This window comes from Myodes glareolus, chromosome 2 (assembly GCF_982192425.1).
Source record: "Myodes glareolus chromosome 2, mMyoGla1.1, whole genome shotgun sequence".
Taxonomy (NCBI): domain Eukaryota; kingdom Metazoa; phylum Chordata; class Mammalia; order Rodentia; family Cricetidae; genus Myodes; species Myodes glareolus.
Window position 1 is genome coordinate 80,799,924 of NC_142027.1, and position 27,192 is coordinate 80,827,115.

General features: G+C 40.8%; 1 protein-coding gene across 2 annotated transcripts; it reads left to right on the forward strand.

Annotated features, from left to right (window-relative positions):
• Nucleotides 1-2,107: 2,107 nt before the first annotated feature.
• LOC125407545 (uncharacterized) lies at nt 2,108-19,490 on the forward strand. Of its 2 annotated transcripts, XM_048445170.3 has the most exons (5): nt 2,108-2,276; nt 9,205-9,380; nt 15,780-15,906; nt 16,106-16,166; nt 18,105-19,490. In XM_048445170.3, the coding sequence occupies exons 2-5, from the start codon at nt 9,378-9,380 to the stop codon at nt 19,243-19,245; spliced, it is 1,332 nt and encodes a 443-aa protein (XP_048301127.3). In that variant the 5' UTR covers nt 2,108-2,276; nt 9,205-9,377; the 3' UTR covers nt 19,246-19,490. The 2 variants fall into 2 exon arrangements, with proteins under 2 accessions (XP_048301127.3, XP_048301128.3); XM_048445171.3 differs by lacking the exon at nt 9,205-9,380.
• Nucleotides 19,491-27,192: the final 7,702 nt, after the last annotated feature.

The following is a 27,192-nucleotide window of genomic DNA, read 5'->3' on the forward strand; positions in this document are numbered from 1 at the left end:
AAACATTTCTTAGACCCCAGGTCCTGTTTGTCTCATGGACCGGGGAAGAAAAAGAAAGACAACAGGGAGTGTGCCACGCTCCTCACACAGGCTTTCCCCGGAGCACACGACATGTGCGGGTGTAGTTTCCCTTTACAGTGTGTCTCAGTAATTCCCCACAATGTCATAACAGGATGTGTACGCATGCTCTCTTACTAGCATTGGCAACTCTGTGAAATTAGGGAACTGGGGTCATCCTTGGGGCCCCTTCTTCATGAAGAAGATCCCTGCACTTTGGCAGCCACTGTCCTCTTGCCTGGAAGCCTCCCTATCACAAAGTCGGTTGAATCGCTCCTGAAGCTTTCACAGAGTGATTGCGGCTCTGTGGGCTTTTCTACAACAAGCGCCCGATGTCTACTCCCAATATTTTCAGGAAGTTCTCAAGGAGAAATTGTTCCAGAGAAATGTGGAACACCAAAGGGCAAACACCCATCATGTTTGTCATTCAGCACAGCTAAAATCACATATGAATTCTGAGTTTTGAAATGAAGAAAATTATTAAATCCAGAATTCTGAGAAAAACTTACATTCTATGAAAAGATAGGATCTAGATCATTTCTGAAAATACTAAGTTATAGTCAAGAGGATGGAGAACATTATTTAATAATACAATAAGTATATGGCAATTTAATAATAAGGAAAAGTATCATTAGGCTCACTGTGATGGCTAATAGTGTGTGTGTGTGTGGTGTTCATATATGAGTACATGTGCCTGTCTATGCCAAACTAGGGGATCAAATGCCCTGTAGATGAAGATACAGGCAGATGTGAGCCTCCGAATTGAAATGAAGGGGTCAAATTCAGTTCCTCTGCAGGTCTGACTGTTCTCTGCCATGCTTTTTTCCAGCCATTTTGGACATTCCTAATTCATATCTAGCACACACACACACACACACACACACACACACAGAGAGAGAGAGAGAGAGAGAGAGAGAGAGAGATGCATGGATGATTCTAGAAATGTTCAAAAAAAGGAAGGAAGAGTTCCTTTGAACTTGGGTACACAATACCATGCATGCATGTTTCAGATTGGTTTTGATTGAATTTGGTAGGCCATGCCTATCACACAAGTCTCTACCAAGAATACATGTGATTTATGCATAAGTTAGTAACTAGTCCATTCTCAGGTAGTGGATACTGAGAGGACTATTGTCTCACTGCACATTCAGTTAGTCCTGCCTGCATTGGCCTTTACATTATTATACTTGGACATAAAATGAAACATTTTGAATAGAAACTGTCTACACAAAGGAATTGTTAATAGTCGGGCAGAGAAACTTATTCCATTACTTAGTGTCCAATAAACATGAAGCTTGTTGCAGGTAGAAATTTCAGGTCAGGCTTAAAGTCACATTGCATTTTAAGGTTTACATCTTTTGCTTATAGGATGCTAACTTATGATGTTTGTGAAAGCCTGTGGCTGACACGGCTGTTTTTTCTTGTTCCTGAAAGATGCAAGGCAGAGAGTAGAGTCACATAGGGGGACAGTTAAAAATGAAGGGAACACAAGCAGAGGGTCCTATAGAGGCAATAGTTAAAAGCTAACCATTGTCCCCAGTACCTGCCTTGCTGGAAAGCTGAGAGACAGGAGACAATAGTTTTAAGTTTACCTCTGTATACGGAGAATGTCACGATGTCTGCTCTTGAGGCAGAAAGTCTTTGTTAAAGGTTTTACTTGTAGCTGCCGGGTTTGTTTATTTATTTATTTATTTAATTTCCCCAAAATGTGTTTGAGGTTACAACTTTATATTTCTCTATTCCAGGACGAGACCCTTTATTTCTGTAATTTATTCCTGGCGTCTTCAGTGTGACAGGGAATCACTCCACACCACATACTACAGGGCTGTACAAGCTAGCTGGGAAGCTTCCTGCCTATGGAGTGAAGGAAGATAGCAGGGTTGGCTTTCGGAGCCAGGAACAAGCACTACTGAACTTTGCATATCTTTGCAGAGCCAGAAAATGTCTCCGTCTGGGGTGGAGGGCAAGGCCAGGAAACACAGCGCTGCTTCTTTAAGTGTACTGTAACCTTATGGGAGGTGCTCTTGTCACTGTTCCCTCACTAGCCAATCAGACCCTCCAGGCGACCTGCCACTCAGAAGTGGTGAAGGGCTCTTCCTGGTCCCAGGCTTCCGGGTTGACTTTGAAGAGCAGCCGGCATCAGCGGGTTTGGTGCTGTGCTGACATTGCTGCTGCAGAGCTGAACGGAAAGCGTTCGCCAGCTGGGAAACCACAACATGGTGAGTGAGGGCCTGCTATCCGCAGATGGAGAGGTTGGGGAGCCAGTTTAGTGGGTCTTCCCCGGATCTGGGTGGGAATCTGCAGCCAGATTCCCTGTCTTGTGAAGCCCCCTGTGGTCCTGGTCCTTACAACTTCCTCGATCCAGCCAGGGCCAGGCCTCTGAATAACTTTGCTCTTTGATTTGAATCTGCTCAGAGCATGGGGATCAGGGAGCCGTGTGTAGAAACTTCTTTGTAATCAACTCAACATGCTTTTGGTGTCTCCATGGATAACTGGATGCCAAACTCCGAGACGCCTACTTTCTCCAGTACGTTCTAGAGGTTCAGCACTTTGCATTTAACCTTTCAGTATAAGATCCATTTATAGTTAAATTTTGTGCAGGTTGTAAAAAGGCTAACTGCATGGAACAGACCTCGCCATCCCAGCTTTATCTTTTCTACCTTCTTCTGGCCCTGTCTTTCTCATCCCTTGTGACCTTCACCTTACAACGTTCTGTTTCAAGTCACTGACTTATTTTAGAAATTATTCTGGGACTATCTTTGCTGTGTAACTCTTCTATCTGCCTAAGTGTGTAGACCGGCCAGTTGCCTGTCTCTGTTGAAATTGTTCAAAGTGTAACGTGGAGCCTGAAACCTAAAAGACACTTAAGGATATGGAATGCTGAACCTGTCTAAGGCGGCTCCTCTAGCCAGATTAGCCAGAGATGGATGCGTACCATCCTTAAAGAGAGTTTTCCTAGTAATCTGCTAAGTGTGTGAAGTGATTTCTCAGTGGGAAGGCAAATTAGTTCTGAGCAGCTACATTTTGATCCTGGTAGACAAATATTCCTGAGACAGGGTCTCTTCTGTTGACTCAGGTGGCCTTGGTTTCAGTTTGTTGCTCTCCAGGGCAATGGCCTTGCTGTCCTCTATACTATATTAATGTTAAAAACTCTTATATAGATGACTGTACCACCTCAGAGTATGAAAATCATCCATTTGAGTCATGTCGTTGATTATCCAGTGCAGTCACAGGAAAAGGGTTTGCATGTGGAGCACTGCTTCTGTCCTCAGACAAAATGGAAGGAAGAGTTTACTCTGTGCATTGCAGGGGACACGGGGTAGGCAATCAGCTGCTGGAGTCAACATTGTGACAAAGAACCTGGTTGTGGTAGGGGTGGTGATTTTGTAATTTCTCTGCATGTTTTAATTCATGTCAAGTGATTGAACACGGACAGATTGTGTGAGTGAACGTTTCTGGAATGTTATCTTCAGCCAGTGAGTTTTGAATTTGCAGTTAGGCTACTATCCTATGCGTTCATGTTAATCCTGCTCGACACTGTTATGTCAGCTCCAGAGATTTGTGTAACAGGCCACTGACTGTGACTCTCTGTGTCAGGCTACAGATCTCAGTAGCCAACATATGCGTATGGACAACATCACAATCTAGCTCTTATTAATGACATTTCGTCTACTAGGGAAGAACCTATTCTTTTTCAAAATCTACATATGGTGCGGGAGAATTGTCTGAATTCTGTCAATCGTGTTTTAAATAAACACTGATTGGCCAAGCAGGAAGTATACGCGGGTCAACAAGACAGGAAGTAGAGGTGGGGCAATGAGAACAGGAGAATTCTAGGAAGGAGGAAGCCCATTCCTCCCAGTCCTGCTCAGACCACCTAAGAAGCAGGATGATCTGCCCCGCTGAAAAAGGTACTGAGAGATATGGCTAACATATATAAGAATAATGGGTTAATATAAGCTACAAGAGCTAATAAGAAGCCTAAGCTAATGGGCCAATCAGTTTATAATCTTATGGAGACCTCTGTGTGATTTTCTTTGGGGATATAATGACTGCTGGAACCAGGCAGGACAGAAACCCTCTCAAGCAGGCCCTCATGTTACATAGCTAAGGTTTTTTTAAATCATATATATATATATATATATATATATATCATTTGAAAAATCACTTAAATTCTTTTTTAAATAAGTTCTTTAAGTGCAGTATTGCTCTTATCTCTGTATTTCTGTTTTCCAAAGTTTCCAGGTCATTAATATAGTTTCATTCCTTTCTCCCAAGTGATGCTGATTATTGATTTCTGAGGAGAGCACTATCTCCTATATCATAGGGTTGTCTTATGCTATGTAATTGAGAATTGCTATGAACAGCTAATCCTGCCTCTGGTGTCCAGTGCTGGGAAATTCATTTCAGGCTGGGCCTTGACTAGTCAGTAAGAAGGAAAAATGGACTAATTAATGAGTGACCTCCAATCACTCTGGCTTTTATTGGGGACTTATAGATGAAGAGACACCTGTGCAAGAATTGAGTTCATTGACCAACTTTGAAGCTGGTGAAGTCACAGTCCAGAAAGGGAGAGGCAGGACGGAGGGTGAGAGCTTTCCTCCTTCAACAGTAGTTGAGATTAGAAATGTGGAATTAGGTAATCAATTTTAGGTGCTCCATGAATGTCCTGTTTGGACATTTCTTGTGATCCACAGAGCAAGGCAATCAAGAATCTGGGCAAAGTCTGACCATCTTGTGAAACCAAACCAGTTTACTATAGTTATAATAGTTCAACCAAAATAGAAGATCTGGGTAAAATGTTGTGGCCCTGCCTAACAGGACTGTTATTTTTATGTTTTAACATGTTCATCCTTAGATAAAACTTATGAGAAATTTTGGTGTGCCCTAATACAAATCCCCAATCTCTGGAGCACATGATCATAAAGCCTTTTTCAGCTTTTCAAAATAATTTTTGAGATTATAACTACAAGATAATCACATTTTCTTTCCGGCCTCCATGCCCTCGGTGATCCCTTATTGTTTTCTAGTTCATGGTCTGTAATTCTTTAACAACAGCTACACAGTAACAACAGTTTCTGTGTGAATGTGACCTGTGTTTGTCTGCAGGATTTCCCAGCTCTGAGGCAAAGGTGGACTGCACTGGACATTGAGTGTATAGTGGAAGGTGCACACAAAGGGCCCAGTACTTTGCATGAGGAACAGGGTGTGCTCTAGGAGAGAGCAAGAATGTCTACTAACATACACACTTTCTAGACTAGGGTGCTGTCTTCTGGGCTGGAAGGGCAGAGCTGGAAGCACTGTGCTGTCTGAGTCATTTGATCTGATCACCCAGTATGGGAGCTGCTAATATACTGAGATGCAGCTGGGTGGCTTAGCCAATGAAGGATTCTGGGAAGGCTTAGCAATCAGGAATACTAGTGGCAGAAAGCTGGTGGGTTTTTCCTGGGATTGTCCTCTGCCTCTGCTATTGGTGTGGTGTGTGTAGTGTGCTCAGAGCAGGTCTGCTGAGCTGTCATTCCCGCTGGGACTTGGATCAACCATGATCCAGACTGTGGTTCTTTGGTGCATGTGTTGAGTTGGGAAATGGCCTTGTCCTCTGAATCTCCCTGTTTATGAATTTCCTTGGGAGAGGGAGACTCTGCAGCCCTGGCACGGGAGGATACGATGCTTGCAGTATCACTGTTCAGTGTGCACACATGGACACTGCTTTTGCTGTGCAGTGGGAGGGCAGATTAGATAACTGAAGGTCTGCTTTCTAGATGTTCTGAATATTGATTCCTTTTTCAGGTTTGCCTTAGAAATGTTACAAATTGTTTAGAAAATGGTAGAAAGATAGTGATGTGGATCATCTTTCAGCAACACGGGTTTAGATTGCTTTTAACTTTCTGCTACCACCAGGTGAAATAGGGTGGTTCATTGAAGTTTAGTTCCAGGGGAGAAAAGGTGTTTCTGATCTGCAGCGGTTTCTCAGGTGTGCATGGTGTTGGGCAGATAGGTAGGGCCGAATTCATATCTTGTGCCATCATGCATGTGGCAGGAAGCAGATTTTCATTTTCTTCTATGTTGTTTTGGAATTGGGCATCAGGGACTGCATTTAACAGAAACCAGAAGAAGGCATAAGGGGCTACAGAGTCATAGCAGCCTGCATTTGCTGAGAACTCTAGAACATGTAGTTTATGTCTTTGGAAGAAATAGCTGGAGGGTCAGAAACAACATTTTTAAAGATCATTTTGAATTAATTTTGTGGAACTTTGAAGTGTGTGTTTATTTATGTGTTATATACACATACAATCATGGGTAGCTGCATAGCATTGGTCAAGATCACACTTTTGCTTGGTCAAGTCTTTTGGTTAAAAGTTGACTATATTTTTCTGTCTTTGTTCTTGGTTTTTTCTCTCCAACCCCAACAGCACAAAAGCTACACAGAAAAACCCTGTCTTGAAAACCAAAAATAAATAAATAAATAGTAAAAGGATTGTTTTCTTTAAAACAAAGAAAAAGAAGAGGGGGTAGGGAAGCTGGAGTGAAGAAGGGAGAGAAATGTCAATGTAGAGGAAGGCTAGGTGGCCAGGGCTCTCCAGGCAAATTGATTGGTCATGATCCTTGCAGTTTTAACAGGGACACTCTCAATTGGGAAGGTAGAGTGGGAGGGACATATCAGCACACGCTTGTTTACTCATCTTCTAAGGGATTTTGTCAATCTTTCCTTTAGTGAATAAGGAGGGACGGGAGGGTGCGGTGGGGGGGAAGACAGAGCTCTGGCTTATATAAAAGGCACAGGAAAGAATTCAATGAGAGCATCTTTTGGGGGAGGAAGGGAATTTAGCCCACCACTGTGTTAGAGGAGATTTTTCTTTTTGAAGAATGAAAATTATAAAATAAAAACAAAATAAAACCATAAAGAAGGCATCCAGATGTTCAGTGATGGAGAGAAATGAATTGCCAACCAGGAGGAGTTGGACTCTGGAGTTGGGTGCTGCACAGGTTGCACTAGACTACACCTTTGATGGAGGATTCCCCTCTGTATGTTATGAATATGTTTTATTACCATTGCTTATTAAAGAAGCTGTTTTGGACAACAGCTTAGTAGAGTAAAGCCAGGTGTGTAATCTGAACAGACATATAGAGAGAAAATAGGCAGAGTCAGAGAGACGCCATGTAGCAGCTGAAGGAGACAGACATCAGTTGCCAGCCAGAACCTTATGTGTAGGACAAAGCATCATGGCGGTACACAGATTAATAGAAATGGGTTAGCCCAAAATGTAAGAGTTAGCTATAAATATGCCCCAGCTATTGGTCAAACAATATTGTAATTAATATAGTTTTTGTCTTATTACTCGGATCTGGACGGCTGTGAAAAGAATGTGCATTCTCTGCCTACACAGTTTGTTAGACATTCTAATAAATCCATCACTTTCTACATATATGGAGAGAGTCATTCTGCCAGTCCTGCTCATGTAGATAGCCTTGAATATTGCAGCTGCGTCTTTTTTCTTCTCCTACCCAGGGAGGAAGAAGTGCTGGATAACTGTGGTGCTCATAAAGACACTCCTCCTAGCCCCATCATTCTCGCAGGACTCAACATTTCATGAAGACTGCTCTTATTATTGTTATTATCCATTTGCCAACATTTTGTTCTAAATTTCAGGAATAAAACTTCTGAAGCAGTGGAGCCATCTTTCAACTCTCTGATGGGAGAAAGACTTTTTTGTGTGTGATCTAGTTCCTGCTTTTCTTTCCTGGTTGTTTGATGTCCTGTGAGAACCAGAGAAATAGTACCTCCAGTTCACCTGACCTCAGTGTGAAGACACATAACTAGCATGTCCTTTGTGTCCTTAAATCTCTCTGTAGTTGTTCATATCCTGGCACCCTTCCACCTCTGTTGCTGGGTCCAGGTATTGTGCAAAGACGGGGAACAGACCACCAAAGTCCTTTAATCCAAAAGCAAACTTTATTGCAAAAAAAAAAAAAAATCTCAATGGGGCACACAAAGTTTATCAGCTCTGGCTGATAAATAGCCTTTTTAAATAAGCCAATCATAATAATTAAAGAACAACCCCCAGACACCCCCCCCCCTTCCTTCTGTGGCTTATTGCTTTAAAAATAGCCTGTACCAGCGATTCGGGGTCTTCTAGCCTCCCGACTGCTGGAGGACCCTGTCATGACAGAATTAATAAAATCCTCATGCTTTTACATCAGCTATGATATAAAAGATGGTCTCTTGGGGCAACTCCTCCCCCTCCATAATTGGACCCAAGGGTCCAACAGTACAACCTTGAGGTCATGCTTAAAGTCACATTGCATTTTAAGGTTTACGTCTTTTGGTCATAGGAGTTAACTTATGATGTTTGTGAAAGCCTGTGGCTGACACCGCTGTTTTTCCTTGTCCCTGAAAGAATGCAAGGCAGAGAGTAGAGTCACATAGGGGGACAGTTAAAAATGAAGGGAACACAAGCAGAGGGTCCTATAGAGGCAATAGTCAAAAGCTAACCATTGTCCCCAGTACCTGCCTTGCTGGAAAGCTGAGAGACAGGAGAGTTTAAAGTTTACCTCTGTATACAGAGGATGTCAAGATGTCTGCTCTTGAGGCAGAAAGTCTTTGTTAAAGGTTTTAACAGTGGCTGCCAGCTTAATTTATTTAATTTTCCTAAAATGTGTTTGGGCTTACAACTTTATATTTCTCTATTCCTGGACGAGACCCTTTATTTCTGTAATTTATTCCTGGCATCTTCAGTGTGACAGGGAATCACTCCACCCGACATAGTACAGAGGGCTGTACAGGCTGTACAAGCTAGCTGGGACAAGCTTCCAGCCTATAGAGTGCAGGAAGATGGCAGGATTGGCTTTTGGAGGCAGGAACAAACTCTACTGAAATCTGCATATCTTTTTTTTTTCTTTTTTGGTTTTTCGAGACAGGGTTTCTCTGTGTCCTGGAACTAGCACTTGTAGATCAGGCTGGCCTTGAACTCACAGAGATCCTCTTGCCTCTGCCCCCTGTGCTGAGATTAAAAGCGAGTGCTGAGATTAAAGGTGGGCACCACCACCACCCGGCCAAATCGGCATATCTTTGTAGATCCAGAAAAGGTCTTTGGGGTGGAGAAAGCATATTGCAAACTTATGGGAGATTCACTCTTGCCTCACTAGCCAATCAGACCCTCCAGGCGACCTGCCACTCAGAAGTGGTGAAGGGCCCTTCTTGGTCTCAGGCTTCCGGGTTGACTTTGAAGAGGAGCCTGCATCAGCGGGTTTGGTGCTGTGCTGACATTGCTGCTGCAGGGAGCTGAGTGGAGAGCTTTGGCGAGCTGGGAAACCACAACATGGTGAGTGAGGGCCTGCTATCCCCAGATGGGTGGAGCAGATAGGGAGGTTTGGGAACCAGTTTGGTGAGTCCTCCCCGGATCTGAGTGGAACCTGCAGCCAGATTCTCTGTCCTGTGAAGCCCCCTGTGGTCCTTGCAACTTCCTGGACCCAGCCAGGGCCAGGCCTTTGAATAACTTTGCTCTTTGAGCTGAATCTGTGTAGTCATTATCCCATTGAGCATTTGGAGTGTTTCCACTGTGAATGCAGCTTTGTAATCAGCTTTCCTGTTATAAATTGTTGGGCATTATTATTGGATTGTATTCATTCCGTGGTGCAAATTTAGCATATACAACATTTTAATTTTTATGCATTATGTTTCCAAAGATCACTCCTTTACTTCTTTATTTAGCTAAGTTTTGTTATTTTTGTTGTTAATCTGTGAAATACTTTTTGGCTTATTGGATGAAAGGTATTATGGGGCTTGACAGGTTCCTTGGCACATGATCTTTTTGGGGATTACCTGAGTTCAGATACCTACATTAAAGTTGGGAGGCTCATAATTCTCTACTATTCCAGATTCAGGGCATCTGAGCCCCTCTATTTTTGTTTGCCACCTGTATACATATGGAAGTGTTTGTCTTTCATGTTCAAACATATGCTAAAATAGCAATAAACTTGTTTTCAAAGTACTTGTAACTTATAAAGCAATTATAGTAAAACATGTTGCTTTAGGTATACACTGATTTTTTTTAAAAATCTGACATCTTGTAATTTGTTTTAAAAAGTTTTGATTTTCTTACTCAAATACAATCTTACAGGCAACCATCAATCATGGGAAACAAAGATTCTGTAGAGGGCAAGGGGAAGGAGAGTCACCCAGTTACCAGCAGTCTCTATGGTTATTTAGTTGGGTCTCTTTTAGAGTTCTATTCATTTGTTTATTTGTTCTGAACTCTGGTGTCATATGCACAATGTAATTTTCAATTTTCTCCAAGTGTTTTTGTGTAGTACAGAGGAGCAGGCTAGCTTAGCCCCCAAATATTTACACAGAAACTGTATTCATTTAAACATTCCCTGGCCCATTATTTCCAGCCTCTTGTTGGCTAACTCTCACATCTTGATTAACCCATTTCTTTTAAGTCTGTGTTCACCATGAGGTCGTGGCTTACCGGCAAGAGTCTAACCAGTGTCCATCTTAGGCAAGAGAAGCATGGCGTCTCCATGGCGGCTCTCTCTGCCTGCCTTCTTCCTCCCAGAATTCTGTTCTGTCTACTCCACCCACCTAAGGGCTGCCCTATCAAAAGGCCAAGGCAGCTTCTTTATTCAATCAGTGAAATCAACACAAATACAGAAGGACCTCCTACACCATTTCCCCTTTTCTGTTTAAACAAAAAAGAAAGGCTTTCATTTTAACATAGTAAAATTACATATAATGTAACAGTTATCAAGTAAGAGTTACAGTTACAATATTTATATCTATTTTATCTTTTATCATAACAAAGGAAAATGATAACTATAACTATCTATTCTTCAACTCCATCAAAGACTCCAGAAGGATATAATATTACCTAAGTAAACAAGAAGTAAGCAACTTCCAAAACTCTAGAATTGACAGAGACATCTCGCTGCCTGTACAATCACCCAAAGTTTTTTTGTACCATTGGGGCATCCATCTTTGGCCTTCAGGCCCATATTATCCAGCAGACATTTCCATGAAGCAAGAAATTTCAAAGACAGTTCAGTCACTTTTTTTTGTATCCTGCAGAATGTCTCACAAACTGTCATGAATCGGGAACCCCGAAGGATCATCTTACCTTTAGGCAAGTTCAGCAGTCCTCTCTCTGTGGGTTCTTCATGTCCAGTTTATGCAACAGTCCAGGCAAGAGCAGTTTCTTGCCCAAATGTCTATCAAACTCCATAAGGAGCCTCTTTGATGCCCACCTTCCTCTTGAAGTAGATTGGTGCTACCAGGAACTGACGTGTCTCGTTGTCATGAAAAGCCCTTGAAAGATATGAAGAACACTTATCTAACTGAAATATATCTCTATATATCTAGAAAATCTAACTAGCATTACTACAAGCTTGACTGTTATTGATGATTATCCATTAACAACCTATATTTCCTAATTATACATTACATTTTTCAATGAACTACACAATCACAATACCTTAATCAAGATCAGAAATACATATACATATAACAAAATTGACCCTAAATTTATATCACTAAAGCAAAATCCATATCAATGCAAATTATTCATATCTATATCATATCCCCTTTAAATGTAAAAGAACATTTATAAACAATATTTGGGAATATGGGTGTAGGTTTTTCTCTCCAAACTACTTCATGCTGTATGGGGATGCTGTTAATCAGGTCCTTAATGGTGTATATCCTATATACTAGGTTTATCTTAGTCTTCAGTTGGGTGAAGTAATTTTTTGTGGGTGTTTACAGTAACCTTTCAGGAGGGCATGGTCTATCAGACCATATTGGGATAGAAGCAATTCTCACAGGGTCTCATCCTCTGTGAAAACAAAAGAAGAACCTCTTTTCCAAAGCATCATATCCCTAGACCCACATTCTAAAGTCAAGATACCTTTATAATATACATGTTGGATTAGCTTAGCAGACCACACAATGAAATATCTCTCTGGATTTAGCTCCTTCACAGTCAAGAAATTCAAAGAAAATACAATAATACACAGAATCCAGGCTCTCTGTGAATTTTCCATTTTTATGTGGCTTATTTTTTTATTCTTTTTAATCTGTGACTATCTGTACTCTGTCTCCTTAAAGACTTTACCCTTTTTTTTAAAAGCATTTACTTTATTTTATGACTTTTTAATACTGTTTTTTTCTCTCTCCCAAGCTTATGTATGTCTTTCTAACACTATGACCCATTTCGAGGTCTTTTATGTCTGAATCTGACCTATTGCATTGTCTTTAATTCTCTACTATCTTGAAGAGCTTTTAAAATGCTAAGCTCTTAAGAATCTAAGCTGCTCAATCCCAGGTCAAATACAGGTACTGCCTGCTTGCCCCGCCCAGTCCAACATGGCAGAGCCGCTTGTGCCTCTGAGCCGTGTGCTGCACTGGATGTTGGCTCCACCTCTCTCCAGTTTCAAAATGGTGAACATACCATTTCTGTTAGCTTTGGGGCCACCAAATCTGCCACACAGAGCACTGCACAGCTGGAAACATCTCTGTGTGTGGTGGTAGGAATCCACCATGCTGTCCTGCTTGCCTAAGCCTGATCCAGCTGTCTGCCAGGTGGGGAGCGGCGAGCCATTGGCATGGTCTCAGAGTACTTTCTTCCTGATCCCAGATGGGCACATAAACATCCGGTCCCACAAAAGCCATTGAAATGCTTAATAGCTGGCATTTCTAATGGCAGCACAGCCCAGGAAGCTGCGTTTTAAAATGACGTGGCTTTTTTGTTGTTGTTGTTGTTGTTATGGCTGCTGAGTCAGGAAGTTCTCTCTTAAAGGAGCTATGGCACAGCACCAGCTGTGCTAAACTCTATATTTGTGTCTAGAATTCCATTTTAAGTCCTCTCAGGTTTTACGTGGAATTCGTTACCATGTTGGGGCACCACTCTGTTGTAAGGAGGAGCAGGCTATGTCCCGCCACCTGGCTAGCTTATCCCTGAAATAATTACACAGAAACTGTATTCATTTAAACACTGCCTGGCCCATTATTTCTAGCCTCTTATTGCCTAACTCCCACATCTTGCTTAACCCATTTTTATTAAATCTGTGTTCACCACGAGGCCGTGGCTTACCAGCATGAGTCTAACCAGTCTCCATGGTGGCTCTCTCTGCCTGCCTTCTCCCTCCCAGAATTCTGTTCTGTCTACTGCACCCACCTAAGGGCTGCCCTATCAAAAGGCCAAGGCAGCTTCTTTATTCAACCAGTGAAATCAACACAAATAAGAAGGACCTCCTACACCATTTTTGTTAAGAGTTAATCTACCTGTGAGACAAAGGCTGGACTGTTGTCTGAACTCAAAAGGATTGGTACCTTAGAATGATATCTTTTAACAGCATTTTTGTGGTGACTGGAACAGTCTCTTGTTAGGAGGGTAGGCTTCTCTTCATCCTGTCAATAATCATATGTAATTACCTCTGTCTGTATCTGTCAGGTTTTACCTCAGTGAAGTCCATTTTCCAGTGAGTCCCCAACACTTGGGACTTTTGAGCTTATTGTCAGTATTGGTAAGCCTGTAGGCTACACGTTTTCAACAATCTGTTGGTTCATGTCTTAAATTAACTATCTTTAGGTGAGGTTATCTGATCAAATATTCAGTTTTTCTGGTTCCCAGATGAGTGGAGTGGTGAAGGTGGTGGAGGAGTTCCTCTGCCACCTTGCTGGGTAAAATGAGGCATCCACTGTTTCTTCTCTACCAACTGTCAGGTCTCTGCAACTCCCAGGCTTTGGACAGCCAGTTAATCATATATTGTTCTTCAGGGGTTTATGTTGGGTGCTTAGAGAGGATTGGTGTCCTTGGATTGGAAAGCCAGCATTAGTACGAGGGTGGTCTCTATAGCAGCTTCTCTGATTTTAGGTCTGCTAATCTGTTCCCCTGGACAACAACTGTGTTTGCCTTCTGGTGGCCTGGGCAGTAGATCATGGCCCATTTGGAGGCAGCCATATGTTCAGTATTTCTTGTAGAGACTTGACCATGCTCAGCAAAGCTGGGGATCCACAAGTAACAGACTCCTGCCATTCCCAGTAATTCCTTGACTGTTCTTTGAAAGGTTGGGCAGGAATCTTTATCACTGTCTTTTTTTCTTGTCACTGAGAATCATCTTTGACCTTGTATAAGGATGTGGCCAAGGTATGTCACTCTCTTTAGGCAAATCTGGGCCTTTTTAGCTGAGACCTGATAACCCAGGTTTTCTAGAGCTTCAAATAGTTCTCTGATACTCACCTAGCATTTTTCTTCTGAGTCAGCAGCAATCAGAAGGTCATCTACATAGTGGAGTTAGGTTTCTTGACAGGAAGCCATGGGGTATTCCAGACTGACTGACAGTGAATCAGAATCCCTAAGTTCGCTCATCACCTAATATGGGTGTAATCTCTTTCTTGGCTATTTAGGGCATAGGGTACTATGTTACCCAGAATGGGGAGAGGCCAGGTTTAAACTCCACCAATGCAGGTACCCTGTGTTTTGTCTGCTTATGTGTTCTCTCAGCAAAGGCTTATGGGTACTCCCTTATCCATCTGGCCCTGGGGGGGAGGGAGGTGCTGAGCAGTTTTAGATGTAGTCTGTATTCATCTTCTAATTATAAGGTGAGAACTAGGGTAGGCTGCCTTGTCTGGTCAGTGAGGGTGACCTTGTCTTTGTTAAATGTTATCTGAGCACTGACATTGGTGAGGAGCTTACTCCCTAGCAGGGGATGGGACAATTTGGAATGAATGAAAGGGATACCCAACCCATTTACCATTCTTTTGGTAGTCCAAGAGTATTGGTTTATTTTAGTAGTTCTCTGTATCTAAAATTTTTTGAGGACAACTTTTTCTGGGGTTGAATCATGACAGAATGTTGGGGTCCAGTATTTATCATAAAGTCATTGAAGGTTTCCCTGGGTTTTGGGAGGGGGCTTAAATCCCATGTCTCCTAATCACTATTGTTTTTCGGTTCTGCCCCTTCTGCAATATTAGTATCTGACAAGGGTCTTGGTCCTAGCTGCTCTTCTGTTTGGGCTTCTTTGAGGCAGTTTTTGACCCAGTGTCCTATTTTGTTGCAGTAGGCACATTGATCTTTTTGGAGTGATCTTTTTGGCTTGTGAGTGATGCATCTGAATTGTGATCTCTTTTTCTTCAGGTGACCCCAAAGTAACTGCTACCAGCATGAATAGAATTGAGTAAACAAACAACCTAAGTAAATGTTCATGGGGAAGCTAATGGCTCCTGAATCTGATAGCACATACACAAGATGCTGCAATTTGTACAGTCTGAGGTTTGGAGTTAGTCTTACTGCTCTAAGCAAAGAAGAGACCCAGACCTCTATCGTTAATTCTGGGCTAGGCTGTTATCAGCCAGTCTGATCGTGGGTGTTGCGGATTTTTCTCCAATTTACAGTTAATTATCTCTTCTGCTGTCCTTGAGAGTAAGACAGAACCTGTAAATTTCCTGAACTAAAGTCATCTGAGGTGAGAGTGACCATAAAGCCTTAGGTATCTTTTGAGTGAGGTACAGCCAGGGTCTTCAGTCTGTCTGAGCAGTTATAATTCAGCCACTCTGGTCAAGTAGTAATTCTGTGTCTTTGGCTATCTGTTAATATCTTAAGTGGAGTTATCTTGTATTTACCCTAAGCACTGACCAAATAATTAACTGTCTGCTGATAAAGATAATTTCAGGAAGGCAGATCTGAGTTTACTTAGTAAACTGAGCATGCATGTCTACATCTTAGAATGCAGTGACCTATGATGATGTGCACATCAACTTCACTTGGGAAGAGTGGGCTTTGCTGGATCCTTCCCAGAAGGAGCTCTACAAAGATGTGATGCTGGAGACCTACAGGAACCTAAATAGTATAGGTAAGACTCGATTTTCCTTCAGGTTTTAAAATAAGGGGACAACTGTTCCTTTATTATTGATGTTCTTTTGTAATTTGATTGAGAGAGAAGAAGGATGAAGTGAATGAATCAGGCATGATTCTAAGGTTTACTGAGGATAGTAACTTAAATTTTAGACAATTTTTGTAGTATAACATACATTTCTGATACTATGTTTTAGGATATGACTCGGAAGATCATAACACTGAAGAAAATTGTCAAATTTCTCGAAGACAAGAGAGGTAATTTTCATGTGCAAGCAGATACAAATGTGGCTCTGAAGAAATTGTAATGTGTCCTGGAAGTTTTCAGCAAAAGCAACAGTGTAAATAACCACAGCTTAAAGTTCATTGATAATTAATAAACTCTCGCAAAACCATATACCTCCATTTAGGTAGGAGAATTGAATCTGCGAGGCATTTTTTAAGAAAGAAGACAGAGGATAGCGCCTTAATAGATGTCACCGTTTAAATCATAGTACCATGAGAGCTGTGCTGTAGAACTGCCCATTGCATCTGTTTCAGGCTACTCATGTTACAAAGGATACCACATTGAAGCGGAGATAGATATATCTCCAACCCGTCTAATAAGGAAATGTTTCACAGTCAAGCTAGTGTTACTCTTATAGTTGTGACTGTGCTATGATAATGAAATGGTCAGTGAGAATCAAGGGTCAAGGTGCAGCTGTTGTAGAGAAACCTTAATCACTACACTATGAGTCTCTGAGGAACAGAAAGTCAAACTGTGTAAATTCAATCTGTAAACCTTTTACTTTTTTATCTTTTCTTTACCAGTTATATCATATGTTACTCTGAATACATGTCATATGAGCACAGGGATATGCAAAGATGTAAAAGACCTGTAGTAGGAGGACTCTTACCTGTAGTAGGAGGCTGCTTATTCTTTCCCAGCTCCCCATATCACAAAATAACTCAGAAGCAATATGACTTAATTCACTGCTTTGCCAATAACTTAACCATATTACTAGCCACCTCTTACATCTAGGACTAGCCCATTTCCATTATTTTATATTTTATTGTTACAGTGAGGCCTACAAGCAAGGTCCAGTAGGCAGCTTACATCTTTTCTGTAACATGAGGGCTGGCTTGTTGGGGTTTCTGTCCCGCCGGTTCCCCACAGCCGGCAAGCACCAAAGAAAATCACACACAGAGGACTCCATAAGATTATAAACTGATTGGCCCTTAGTTCTGGCTATTTATCAGCTCTTATAACACATATACCCCATTATCCTTATCTACGTTAGCCACATGGCTCAGTATCTTTTCTAGCTGGGCAGCTCACATGTTGCTTCTTTGGTAGTCTGGGCTGGACTGCAGAGGGAGCTTCCTGCTTCCCAGAATACTCCTAGTCTCTTTGCTCCACCTCTATTTCCTGTCTGGCTTTCCCACCTATACTTCCTGCCTGGCCAATCAGCGTTTTATTAAAATGTGACTGACAGAATACAGACAATTCTCCCACATCACTTTTCTCTCTGGGATCTCCACGGTACCTCCCTGACTCTGCCTGCTTTCTCCAAGTATTCAGTTTAGTTTCCCCACCTAACTTAACTCTGCCCTATCACAGGCTAAGGCGGATTCTTTATTCATTAATCAATAAAAGCAACAAATATACAGAAGGACCTCCCATACCACATTCTTCTCTCACAGAACAATTGGAAGATAAGTAGCAAGCAGTCCTCACGTTGAGCATACGTTCAGTATTTCATTCAAGTATACAGGTGATTGGTTTTCCAGCTTCATTTTTAATCCATCAACAAGCTCATATTGAATAAAAGCCATATGAGTTCTATGACTGTGTAAATACCTCTGGTTGTCCCAGCTCGCTTAACAAGTGTAGTATGATTCAGAATAAAAGAAAATTTGTGGATAACTATAAATGTAGTACAGTACCGAGAATTTGAAGTTCTCTTCACATGTGTGATAGCCCTTATGTAGGGAAAAGTTTCTCTAAAGGTGAACCATGTAATAAAGGTATCCTTAAAGATTCAAAGCATCCTTTAATGAAGGGAAACAACATGAGTTTCAAGAGTAATAAAACCTTAATGTCTAATTTCTATTTTAAAATTGGAACAAATTGTAAAATTAGTTCATATACCTATAAAGATTCAACATTTGTATGGAATGTGGTAAAACTTTTACATGTGCTAATTATCCTTACAGGAACTATAGAAACCAAACTGGAGAGAAACCTCCTGAATATACTCAATGTGTTGAAGCCTTTCCATATGGTTGTCATCTTCAAAAGCATGAAAAACCACATACTAGAGAGAAACCCTATGAATGTAATCAGTGTGGTAAAACCTTTGCATTTCCTAGTAATCTTCAAAACCATGAAAGAACACATACTGGAGAGAAACCGTATGAATGTAATCAGTGTGGTAGAGCCTTTGCAATTAAATGTAATCTTCAAAGTCATGAAAGAACACATGGTGGAAAGAAACCCTATGAATGTAATCAGTGTGGTAAAGCCTTTGCACGTCACAATTCTCTTAAAAGTCATAAAAGAACACATACTGGAGAAAAACCCTATAAATGTAATCTGTGTGGTAAAGCGTTTGCAGTTCAACATACACTTAAAATCCATAATGAAATCCATACTAAAGAAAAACCCTATGACTGTAGTCTGTGTGGTAAAAGGTTTCATTATCACAGTCGTCTTCGAATACATGAAAGAACCCATACTGGGGAGAAACCCCATGAATGTCATCTGTGTGGTAAAGCCTTTTCACGTCTTAGTCATCTTCAGAGTCATAAAAGAACACATACTGGAGAGAAACCCTATGAATGTAATCAGTGTGGTAAAACCCTTTCTTGTCAAAGCTCTCTTCGAAGGCATAAAAGAACACATACTGGAGAGAAACCCTATGAATGTCATCTGTGTGGTAAAGCTTTTGGACGTCCTTGTTATCTTCAGCGTCATGAAAGAACACATACTGGAGAGAAACACTATGAATGTAATCTGTGTGGTAGACCCTTTGCATATAAATTTAATCTTAAAATTCATAAGAGAACACATACTGGAGAGAAACCCCATGAATGTAATCTCTGTGGTAAAGCTTTTTCAGTTCCATATAAGCTTAAAGTCCATAAAAGAACACATATTGGAAAAATACCCTATGAGTGTAGTCTGTGTGGTAAAATGTTTCATTATCACAGGCATCTTCAAATGCATGAAGGAACCCATATTGGAAAGAAACCCTATGAATGTAATCTGTGTGGTAAACCTTTTGGACGTCTTAGTCATCTTCAGCGTCATGAAAGAACACATACTGGAGAGAAACCTTATAAATTTAATCAGTGAAGTTAAAGCCTTTTCTTGTCAAAGCTCTCTTCGAAAGCATAAAAGAACACATAACTGGAGAGAAACATTATGAGGAAAGCAGTGTGGTAAAGCCTTTGCATGTCATAGTTCTCTTCAAGATCATGAGGGAACACACACTGGAGAGAAACCCCATGAATGTAGTCCATGTGGTAAAGCCTTTGCATGTCAAAGTGTTCTTGGAATGCATAAAAAAACACATAGTGGAGTCAAAGCCTATGAATGTAATGTAATGTGTGTCTTACAGTCTTTGCAAATAACAGTCATCTTCAGTGGCATAAAAGAACGAATACTGGGAAGAAACCCTCGAAATGTTATCAGTGTGGTAAAGCCATTACATTCTTCTTCAAATGCATAAAAGGACTCATACTTGAGTGAAACTCTGAATGCAGTCAGTGTGGTGAAGCCTTTACTGATCACAGTTATATTCAAGGCATAAAGAACAGTCTGGAGAAAAACTAATCAATGTGGTTAAACCTTTTTAATCATGATAGTCATCTTCAAATGCATAAAAGAACACATACTTGAGAGAAATCTTTTGGATTTCATCAGTGCAGTCTTCAAAATCATGAGAAAAAGTCATCCAATTTTGAAAGTCCATAAATGTCCTCAGTTTCAAAAAGGTTTTCAGCCATAAAATTTTTGTGTACATTCAATTTGATAACGACTTTGTGTGTTACAATTGTCATTGTTACCTAGAAAGGATGCTGATGTCTTTTTAGCCAATATTTTTACTGTGCTGATATTTTGTTTGTGCTTTAACATGTAAAGCTTACCTGAAGGTCAGAGTGCTGTGACAGACTGTAGTTAGTCACAGAGCACAGGCAGTGGTGACACACACCTTTAATCCCAGCAGTCAAGGGGCAGGGGCATGTGGTTCTCTGTGATTTTGAGGCCACCTTGGGTACACTAGATTGACCACTCTAAAAGAGAAACACCAAGGCAGTCGTGGCTCACATATTTAATATTGGAATTTGTAAACCACGTGCCATTAATTCTAGCATGAGGGAGGTGGAACCAGGATGATAAATGACTTGGTAGAGAGAAGAGCATAAGGCAGGAGGAGAAAGGAGATCAGCCCATTAAGACTGAGTATTTATAGAGGCAGGGTCTACAAATACTCTGTGTTCTGAGGATTCGGTACAGGTAAATGGCATCTCTGATGGCTCGCCCCTTTATTTCTGTGATCTTTCAGCATTTACCCTGATATCTGAGTCCAGGTTTATATTACTGAGATTAATTAGAAATTGTGCTACAACTTACAATCAGTTAAGCAACAGTAATTTTTCTCTAGAAATAAATTGACAGTGTCAACAATCTCTTCAAGGATTATGATGTCTGTTTTTATATTGTGTACACTGTGAAACTCATAGAAAATGTGAATTCATGAATTTTTGATACCTTGAGTATAGGCTAAAAGGTTAGCCATAGGAATACATTTTAACCTTGAAACCAGGGCCAAGGAAACACGCTTTGCCCCTGAATCCAGAGCCAGTAAAAAAATCACACTCTACTTTTGACCACTTGAACACAAAATCAATCACTCCATATGTTTGAAACCAACCAATCCCTGAACATGAAATCCAGCCAATCTCTGAACTTGTTTTAACTGAACAATTGAAGTCTGACCAATTCCTACCCTGATAATATTATCCCTGGAAAATCTCTGCCCTAAGCAACTCTATAGAAGCCCTGTGATTGCTGAGTTAGCAGCTGCTCTTTTCTACACTGGCAGAGGCAGTCACTCTCCTGGATTCCTCCCTCCCAGATAAATCTCTTGAGTGAACTTTGGGTAAAGACCTTCTGTCTCTGGAGTGGATCAGAACCTCCCTAGTGAAATGGAGGAAAGAAACAATGGCAGCTCTGCTGAGAAACTCCCCTAGGGGAACACTCATAAGGTTTCTATGTGAGCAATTATGAATTAATAACTTTTGCAAGTAGTAATTCTATGTCCTTGGATACTTGCGAACATCTTAAATAGAATGCTTTTTCCTGGACCCTGAATGCTGACCAAATATCTGTCACTAGAGATAATTGTATGACAGCAGATCTGTGTTTACATAGGAGAGAGGAGCAAAGACTTGGTAGTAAGAAGCAAACTAAGTGACTGTCTTCACACATAGCTCAAATAGTGCTGAACTGTGGGAATCCCAAGATTGTACAGAAAGGGAATAGCTACATTGAGAAATCTTACAGCAAGGAACATCCACTTTATTCATTCAGAAGGCAATAATGACAACATGCCTTGCATCTTGGTTTATTCTTCCAAAAGAGAATCCCTGACTCTGATGGGTTAACCTCATGAAAAAAAGGCTGAGTAATTACTGTATAATATTTTTGTTTTATAGCACTACCTTGTTATCTTATATCTATATCCTACCTTTTTCTTTTCAAAACAAGAACCCTAAATCTAATCAACTTTATTTAACTCTTCTTCTGATTGTAACCAATAACAACTTATAACCAACCCCCCCAAATGACAATTATCCATAACTCATTGTAAGTGGAGATTGTTCTTTTGTTTCTTTTCCTAGCTTCTCAGACTCGAATAATCATACAGAACCTATATTAATTACAGCACTGCTTGACCAGTGGCTCAGGCTTCTTATTAACACTTACATCTTAAATTAAACCATTTTTATTCTGTGTATACCCTTAATGGGTAAGGTTCTGGCATGGAGGTCCTTCGGTAGTTACATGGTGTCTCCTTGACTCCACCTACTCTATGTCTCTGTTCAGATTTGTTTGCTTCTCTCAGTCCAACATGGTGGAGGCATCTTCACCACCTCTGTGAGCCCTGCTTACTTCCCCAACTCCAAGGCCACAGCAGGTCTGTGTTGCCAATAAGCAACTTGTAGCACACTGCTCACAAATCCAATTTATTCCATTTAAGTGCAAGACCTCCCCAAAGACCCAGAGTTCATTCTTGCTACCAAGACGAACCAGGAAGTCATTAACAGAGCTGTGCAGGTTTTGCTGCTATTGCTGAGTCAGGAAGCCTTCTCTTAAAGAAATCATGCCACTGCTTGCTTCTAGCAAACAGAGCCCCAAGGAAATGCTGCTACCATGAAGCTGTGCTTAACTCTGGTGTGTGTGTGTGTGTGTGTGTGTGTGTCTAGAATTCCTTCCCAAGGTTTTATGTGGATCTAGTCCATGTTGGCATGCCATTTTGTACGCAAAGACTGTGCTTTTGTTTCCCAGCTGCTCAGACCCAAATAATCACACACCAATGAAATTAGAATACTGCATGGCTTATTAGCTTAGGCTTTTTATTAACTAACTCTTACATATTAAATTAATTATTCTGTGTATCACCACGAAGCTGTGGCCTACTGGGTAAGGTTCTGATATTAGGTTCCTTTGGCAGCTACATGGTGTCTCCCTGACTCTGCCTACTTTCTCTCTATCTCTGTTTGAATTTTCCACCTGGCTTTTCTCTGCTAAGCCATTGGCCAAAATAGCTTTATTCATCACCCAATAAAGAAACACAAATACAGAAGGACACCCCACATCAACCCATTGAATGACCAAGAAAACACCCATCCCACCTTTTGAGAATGAGTTTCATATTTTAAATTTATTTTCTGCTGTCTGGGGGCAATGACATCTTTAGGGGATTTTGAGAAGGAAAATTTGGGTTAATTGTCAACTCCGGGGAGAGGTAGCTTTATCATTTGCTTCCTAGTCTCTGTGTAATGAGAAAGTGCAGGGATTGTCCCAAGTCCTAGCTAGAGTAGTTTATAAGGCTGGATCATCTCAGCACCTTCATGCTCTTGGTTCCTCCTTCCGAAGAATTCTCCAAGATGCTGTACTAAAATACGGATTTCCCCTTTTTATGAATTGAGTAAAACCCTTTTTCATCAATTTCTACGTCATCCCTGCTTTCCCAGTGAACTCTTGCCTTTCCTTCCATTTGCGATGTTACGTTTAGGTCAAATATTACAGCAGCATTCAATGTTTAGGGCACAGGAAGCTGTGGAATGAACACAGTAACCACAACTTGGCCTGCAGGGCAATCAGCAGCTGATGCGCACTTGAGAACTGAGCTGTTTTTGGAAATGTAGCTAAAAATTTCGGCTCCTAAAGTGTCACAATGACGGAAAGGTTCTTAGAATTTCTCTAGAGACCTGTGGCACGAAGCTGTTATAAACCTTAATATGAAGAAGAGATCTTAACAAATTAATGCATGCTGTTTAAACAATATGATTGCAGTCTTTTTTTCTCTATACATATTTTTTGTTTTTTCTCTATACATAGTTTCCTGTTGACTAAACTTACAATTGTGTCAACAATACAAAAACCAAAATCAGCCAGGTGTTTTGTCTAATGCTTGTTTTCCCAGTACACAGGATTCTGAAAAGAGTGCAAAAATTTTAAAGCTTCCCTGAAAAACAATAGCATCTTGTTCCAAAACAAACAAGCTAAAAGTGTTATAAATGAAGTGGACACAGTCTGCTTATATTTTTGTCCTGTGTACTCTTTGCAACCTAACAAGGGCAATAAGTACTTCATAAGAAAAATCTTATTATCCAGTATCACTTCATTTAACAACTTTATGAATTATATTCCAATGCCTACATAGATGTGTTTCAGGGACAAAATAGAAGCAGGTTCTAACTATCATCTGTGTATCTTTATATCTTGTATCCCTCTCTGTCTCTCTTGGTATATTTGTCAGTCTGTCTCACACATAACAAGGATTAACAACAACAACAACAAAAATGAATCCATGAATTTAAAGGGAACAAAGAGTAGAATGTGGCTTTGGAGGAGGGAAAGGGAAGGTAGATATATTTTAATCTCAAGATGAAACCAAGCAATGCAAATCTAAGAGAAGACAAAGTCCTCCAGAAGTCCTCGCTGCAGTGCCACAGGAACAATGTCTGTGTTTGTTTATCAGAGTAAAGTCAATTAATAAACCAAAACTTTTAGTTGTGGACAAATTATTCTGAGAGGCATTTTGTAATGATCTAACTATTATACTCAGAACATATTATGAAAAATTCAATAAAATAAGAGCATACTTTTCATTCAGAAAATATTTGTAGAGTGGGAATATTATCTCCTTTCATTTTTGTGATGAGCATAGGGCCTTGTGTGAACAGATGTACAATAAACATCCATCATAGATCAGGACCATGGCTGGATTTTAGCATTTGAGGAGCAAGTGGAAGAAACATGAGAACATGAACACTAATTTTGGTAAATAAAATGGTTAACACTTTCTTTTTTTACATCCCAGAGAATAGAAAATCTCTGAGGACTTTTTTTGTAATGCAGAAAACTTCACATTTTTCTCTTCAAGTAACAGACATTGTACATGAAGAGATTTATCATGCAGAGAAATCAATAAGTGGTCAGAGAAAACATGACTATGGAGTGCCCACCCCACCTGGTACATGCACAGTGTGACCCTTCCACCTAAAGATCAGAAAGAATTCTTAGAGGAGTGTAAAAGGAAGGAGCGGGCTGCGTTCCCGCCCGGATCCTGGATAGCTTACCCTGAAATAATTACACAGAAACTGTATTCATTTAAACACTGCTTGGCCCATTAGTTCCAACCTCTTATTGGCTAACTCTCACGTCTTGATTAACCCATTTCTATTAATGTGTGTAGCACCATGAGGTTGTGGCTTACCGGGAAGGATCTTAACCTGTGTCCATCTTGGAGAGGAGAGCTCTAGTGTCTGCCTGCCTCTGCTTTCTTTCTCCCACAATTCTGTTCTGTCTACTCCACCCACCTAAGGGCTGACCTATCAAAAAGGCCAAGGCAGTCTCTTTATTAACCAATGAAAGTAACACATAGACAGAAGACCCTCCTCCATCAGAGGGGAAGAGTCAGAGTCAGATGGATTATGGGGCATTATGTCTTCTTATGTGAGGGAAACTGAACCCACAAAATCTCAACAACTTGATTGCCTAAGAGTCTTAAAGAATGAAAACATCAACTGATAGACCAGCATGTGTGGGGATTTTCCCAGGCCTCACACTAGATGATGAAAGGTACCAAGCCACATGGCTAACACAGACAAGAATTATGGACTAATATAAGTATAACAGTTTCAAGAAGCCTGAGCTAATAGGCCAATCAGTTTATAATTAATATAGACCTCTGTGTGTTTCTTTGGGGCTGAACATCTGTGGGACTGGGTGGGACAGAAACTTCTGCCAATAATTGGTGGCAACATGGACAGTTAAATCCACTTAAAACCTGAGTTTGGGAAATAATACTAGACAGAAAAGAACATGGCTTCTTGGTAGCATTTTCTAAGGTGAGCTCTGTTTGCCAGAGGCAAGTGTACATCATTTAAGAGAGACTTCCTGACTCAACTTTAGAAGCAAAAATCTTGCAATTCTTTTAAGAGGCCCCAGCACCAAACACTTAAATGATGTTTATGAGTAGCCAATAGCATGCTTCTTGGTGGTGGTAGGGACCTTGAAACACTATAGAGTTGTGGCAATAAACATGGCTCCGGCCAGTACCTCCATCATGAGGCTAGACTCTCAGAAAGCTTAGGAACGGGATGGATCCAGCAGTCAAAGCCATGGCTTTATGCCTAACCATATCGCTTAGCAAATTAAAGGCTCATAGCATCAGAAAGAGAGAGATATACAGTACAGATAGAATCAAAGATGAAGAAAATCTCTAAACAGTTTATTGTGTGTTTAAAAATATATGTAGGCTTGGGAGAGAAAATAAAAATGATAGTCATTAAAATATGAAAGAAAGAGAGTAGTTGGGTGTGGTGGCATCTGTAAGGTTCACAGCCCTGGCTTGCAGAGTGTCTGGTTTCACTATGGGTTTTGCTGTGGATCTGGGAAGAGGAGAGAGGTAGGGTGAGGAGAGAGAACTTAAATTTATTATGGGCTCATCAAAGTCTCCAAAGATAAAAGCGCCCCAAAGCTCAGCTGAGTCTGGGGAAGGCTGGCAGAGTATTCACTAAGAGGGTCTGACCCAGGTGTCAATGACAAGCAACCAGCTTTAAGACCAAGAACCAATAATGGCAGTGTGGGTGATTGTGGTGATGGGGATGGATCCCAAAAGCAAGCTTCGGTCAAAGAGCAACTTTGGGATACTGTAGGAGTTCTAAATTTACTTACTACACCTTGAACTCAAGTTCCAACATAGTAGAGGCATGTTTTCTGCCTCTACAAGCCATGCTCACTGCCCCAGCTCCAAGGACACAGTAGGTCTATGTAGCCATTAATCAACTTGTAGCACTCTGCTCACAAAACCCATTTAAGGGCTCTCTAGCAGGACCTCCCAAAAGAGCCAGAACTATTCATGCTGCCAGTATGAACCAGGAAGCTGTATCTTAAAAGAAGCTGAGCCTCTGCTTACAGTGAGCAAACAGAGCCTATCTGAAAAAATGCAGCTACCAAGAAACTCCAGTTGACTCCTGATTTTGTGGGTCTAGAAGCCCTTTTTAATATAGATAGATAGAAGATAGATAGATAGATAGATAGATAGATAGATAGATAGATAGATAGATTTTTTATTTATTATGTATGCATCATTCTGTCTGGAATGTATGCCTGTTTGCCAGAAGAGGGCACCAGATCTCATTCTAGATGGTTGTGAGCCATTTGTAGCTGGGAATTGAACTCAGGACCTCTAGAAAAGCAATCAGTGCTCTTAATCTCCTTAGAACCCCCCCCTTTTAAAAAGCTTTCTTAGGCTTTATGTGGATGTACCTTGCCAAACGTTGGATGCCATTATGTAAACAGAGACTGCTTTTTCTTTTCCTGGTCACCTGGACCCAAATAATCACACAGTGTTAATTGCAACACTGTTCAGCTGATGGTTCAGGTATATTTCTTGCTAGCTTTTACATCTTAAATTAACCTATTTCTATTATTTTATGTCTTATCATGAGGTTCACAGTTTCTTACTTCTTGCTTCTTGGGTGGCTCCGTGGCATTTGCCTG